Source organism: Hyperoodon ampullatus (genome assembly GCF_949752795.1).
Source record: "Hyperoodon ampullatus genome assembly, chromosome: 10".
In the NCBI taxonomy this organism is placed as follows: domain Eukaryota; kingdom Metazoa; phylum Chordata; class Mammalia; order Artiodactyla; family Ziphiidae; genus Hyperoodon; species Hyperoodon ampullatus.
Window position 1 is genome coordinate 83,858,301 of NC_136923.1, and position 4,721 is coordinate 83,863,021.

Sequence of the window (4,721 nt, forward strand, 5' to 3'; positions counted from 1 at the left end):
AAATGGAAACCAGAAGTATGCACTCAATTGAATCCTTTGTTCTTTCTGGGGTTCTTCTGGTTCTCCCTGGGGTAAATGAACGGCTCCATGAGGCAATGAAGCCCTCAAGGAGAGAAAAGTCAGAGCAACAGGGAAAAAAACAAAAAACCCTTCAGGTTAATAGATCCAACTTTAGCCTGCAACATACATGTTTGTATATACACGGAGCTTATGGACAGATATAGAAGATTCCAAAAAGAGATTTCTTTGGGGAGAAGGATCAGGGGCTGGGGTAAAAGACTTACATTTTACTGACTTTCTTCCTGTAGTGTTTGAGTATTTTTTAAAACAGGCACATTTTACTTTTAAAATTAAAAATAACAAAAAATAAATTGCTAAAGAGATCTCAAAAAGCAGTTTTTTCTTGAGGAACTTATAGTAGGTACAGCAGCATCATAAAGCCTTTTAATTTTGGTCATATAAAATTCTTAAAAGTCCAGCTATAGAACAAAAGTTCTTGTCATCTTTCCCTTTTGTCTTTTGGTACACCATCTCTCTGAAACTAGCTAGAATCTTATTCTCTCTTCCATCTCTCTTCTTGGTTAAAGGATGCAAGGGCTCTCTTCTCATCAGCACTATAGATCTGGTTCTCTTTACGCAGTTGCACAGCCTCCATTCTGCAATGCCTGCTACCACTCATAACATAACCTAAGCATTCAAAAGAAGCAAACTCTTCACTTCTCAGCCCAATTTCACCTCTTCGTGGGATACGCTTTCCAGCTTTTACATACTCAGCCATAGCTGCACCTTCATCTGGAAGCAGAGCATGGCCGTAGTTCAAAGGTTCCTCATCTTAAGAGGTGTGTATTATAGGTGCCTCTGGACCTATTAGAGCCATGTTATCTGCAATCTTTGACTGCTCAATCCAGATATCTTCCGGCAACTCCCCTTCTGAATCCTTACAGTTTTTGTCACTGGATTCTTTTTTAGTCTTCTTCGTCTTTTCCTTGGGCTTTTTAGCTCTGTGTTTCTTTTTCTTCTCTTTCTTCTTGGCTTTTGTTGCTCTCTTTTTTATCATCATCAGAGCTAGTGTTGTAGTCTGAATTACTGTCGCTATTATCAGAATATTTCCTGTGTTTTCCTTTGGACTTTTTCTTTCTTTTCTTATTTTTTGAACGACTGGCCTCTTTCTTTTTTTCTTTGGAGCAGGAATGTGAACTGCTGCTCTTCTTAGTCTTTACCTCTTTATCCTCAACCCAGGTGTGTTTACCAGAATCTGGCTCAGGAAACTCTGGAGACAGCCTCCACACCTCAGGTGCTCCCAACTCCCCAGTCTTTTCTCTCTCTTTCAGCCTCCCCTGACGATAGCTCTCCTCCTTCTCCTTCTCATAGTCTTCCGCCCACTGCCTGTCGCCTGCATAGTGGTGGTGATCGTAGCGGTATCCGCCATAGTAGACAGAAGAGGACGAGAAAGCATAGTTGCGGAACCGGTGGGCCGCTCTCGAGATCCAGAGCGGCTAAAGGTATAAGGAGCGCCGACGCCCGAACCACCCCACTGAGGCCTGAGGCCCTCGCGGCCGCGGGAGTGCGAGTGGGAGTGGGAGCGGCTGCCCCACGGGGATGGTCTGGCCTGCGCGGAAGGCAGGCTCCCCGACGAGCTGCGTCGCCGTCTCCTAGAGCCTGGGGTGTCCTCGGGGTAGCGCGACCGGGACACTGGCACCATGAGCCGCGCTTTCACAAGGGCAGTTAGTACAAAGAACTGGACTGACGGCGACTCCCGGCCACGCAAGAGCTCTAGCAACGGTCCGGCGCACGACTTCCGCTTCCGGCGCTTGCCAGAAGAAAGCCCAATCAGCATGTGGGCTGTGAGGCCCGTTTTGGCTGAGGCTGCGTGGTGGCCTCTTCGCAAGAGCGGATAAAGGGGGCGCGGCCGCGCCTGTTGTCAGGATTTACGTTCCCCATCCTGAGCCCAGTGGGAACGTAAAAAGAGGAATTCCCATCAATGAATCCCTCTACTGTTCAAACACTCCCTTCTCTACCTGGTTACTTGCCTTTAAGCATCTTGATACCCTCTCTCCTATCATTCTCACTTCCGCCCTCTTTACCCCTTGGTGAAGTTTCCCTACTTCTCACGCTCCTCTTGTTAACTCCTTAAAAAGGACCTTGTCCACCATCTTCATGGCAGAGATACGTTTACGTTTATTAATGACTACCAAATCCCACTTGGAAGCAAGAACCAGAACTTATTTTAAAATCAGAGTTTGAGCTCAGCCTGAGTTAAGTGAGGACCGGAGTCATGATTTGTATTCTTAAATTCACAGAAACACAGGGAAGCATCTAACCCAGGCTTGTTGATGTCTCCTTATCTAGTTGAGCTTTTCAGAAACTGTTGTTTGGGAACCACGTTCTGCACACACTTTGTTCACTCTCTAAAATGGCAAACATTTCATGCAAGATTATTTCCCCTGGATCTTAAAATGTGCATAGACATTACCGTCATCTTGGTTCTCTACAGTTAAGTTGACCTGCTGTTAGTTGACAGACTTGGAAAGTGACAGAAAAGTTAAGTCAGAACTTAGGAATGGTGCTTTCCTGATGCTAGGCATCTAAATGAATAAAATGGAGAAATTAAATTAAATAGAATCAAATGAGGTCATTTGATCTAAGTAAAATTTTAGTAATGTGATTGAAGGAGACAAGGACTGGCATGGTGCCCTGCCATAAACTATGCTACCTTAGGAACTGGCAAATAGGAGGGAGTATTAAAAATGAAATGGTTACATGTATGGTGAAAATATCACAATGGATAAAGTATTACAGATTCTCTGTAAATAAAAATGTCATACTATATGTAAAAAAAAAATTCTTTTGGATAAAATTAAGCCACTTAGTATTATATGGGGTTTTCAAATATTGATTGATTGATGGAATGTCTCTTTCAGCTAATATATGGGGAAATTAGTTTTAGAATATAGTTTTGTTCCTTAAGAAAACTATTATCTAGAACAGGGATTAGCAAACTTTTTCTGTAAAAGGCCAATAGTAAATATTTCAGACTTTGTGGGCCAAGAGACAAAATTGAGGATATTATGTATGCACTTATATAATAAGACAGAAAACAAATTTCCACACATTTTTATTAATGAAATATAATTATCTTATTCAAACTATAATAATTGAGTACAATTTTTCATAATACAGGTCTTCTGATGGGGAGAATGAAAAAAATTTTTTGAGAAAATAACATTTTGCTTAATTGGGGTGCTGCCATTGTAGAGCAAAAGCAGCGCCATAGACAATATGATCACATTTATAAACTAACTCCAGAGTGAATTTTTCTAATGATGACAGAGGCCCAAACATGAAGAGAGAGCTTTTCTCTACATTTCATTTTAAGGGGCTTTTTTCCCATTAAGAAGGAATGTTACCTTTTAAGGAGTACCTTGTTGGTGCTAGAATGTTGCTCTTTATGGTTGAACAGGTATTTCTGCTGATGGGGAGGTTTGGTTGATGCATAATGCAGATACACAATGCACAGTAGAGGAAAGAGAGGAGGCCAAAGGGCAGAGAAAAAAAATTTATTTTTCTTTTGGCCACACCACGCGGCATGCAGGATCTTAGTTCCCCGACCAGGGATCGAACCCAGTCCCCCTGAAGTGGAAATGCAGAGTCTTAACCACTCGACCGCCAGGGAAGTCCCCAGAGAAAATTTTTTATGTTTAAATTTCCTTGTCTTGCCATAAAATATGAATTTTATTTCACAAATAATACAAAAGAGCAAACTGGATCAATTTCCAGATTCACTCATTTAATAGCAACTCTGCTAGGGGCTAAGGATGCTCTGGTAAGCCTGTCATTTATCTCACACACATGACTCAGCCCTTCTATACCCCCCGCTGTTGCGGGTCTGAAAGGCTACAAACTTCATTTCCGAGGATCCCAATGCTGATGGGCAGAATTGGTGAGGAACAGAGGGAAAAAAACGGTTAAAAGTTTTAACACTTTAGTTAATACCTGAAACTATAGTTATTTTCTGCTTGGAAATTATGCAATGTGTTAGCTGTTTAAGAATTCACTCAGATGAAATGAATAATCACATGGTTTATTACTATTATACAAATAAGTTACATTAGGGTTGTTCAGATTTTTTTTTTCCTAGACCCTTAAAAATCTTGAAGTAGCTTAGAAATTTGAATAAAAATGGGAATTTGGAAAGTTGTGCAGAGGATTTTGGATGACAACCCAATTCCTAATAAACAAAATACATGGAACAGGCAGGAATATATCATAGTATTCAGCCATTAATTGGGAAAGGAGACCAGGAGCACTTGCTATGTTCAAATTCCAAGGTCTTAGATTGATGTGGTAAATAGAAAGGAATTGCTAATGCTACAGACAAAGTGAGAAATGTGGGTAGATGCAGAAAAAAAAGGATATTTCTACAATAAAATGTTATGTTAACAAAAAAAGTCCACAGGAAAGTAGTCATCCCCAGATATTTCTGTAGCAGCAACTCCATTTGAAACGTACAAAATAGGTACCACATCTACAGAGCTGACCGAAAAAAAGTTCCCGCATTTGAATTCGTCAGACCCAATTTTAGCTATCACAAGGAGTAACAAAAGATAGACTAAAAAATGTATTTAGAGAAAAGTAGATAAATTAAGTTTACTGAGTAAAGTTCTCATTATGAATAATTGAGATGGAACCACACAGATGATTTGGGACATCATTATAAGATA

General features: G+C 40.6%; 1 protein-coding gene across 1 annotated transcript; it reads right to left on the reverse strand.

The window, feature by feature from the left end:
- Positions 1-221: 221 nt before the first annotated feature.
- Positions 222-1,733, reverse strand: NKAPL (NFKB activating protein like). Its single transcript, XM_079712055.1, is given in 5 exon segments — positions 222-556; positions 558-832; positions 836-1,052; positions 1,054-1,474; positions 1,477-1,733. Coding segments are annotated over 5 exon segments (1,251 nt in total). The 5' UTR covers positions 1,703-1,733; the 3' UTR covers positions 222-444.
- Positions 1,734-4,721: the final 2,988 nt, after the last annotated feature.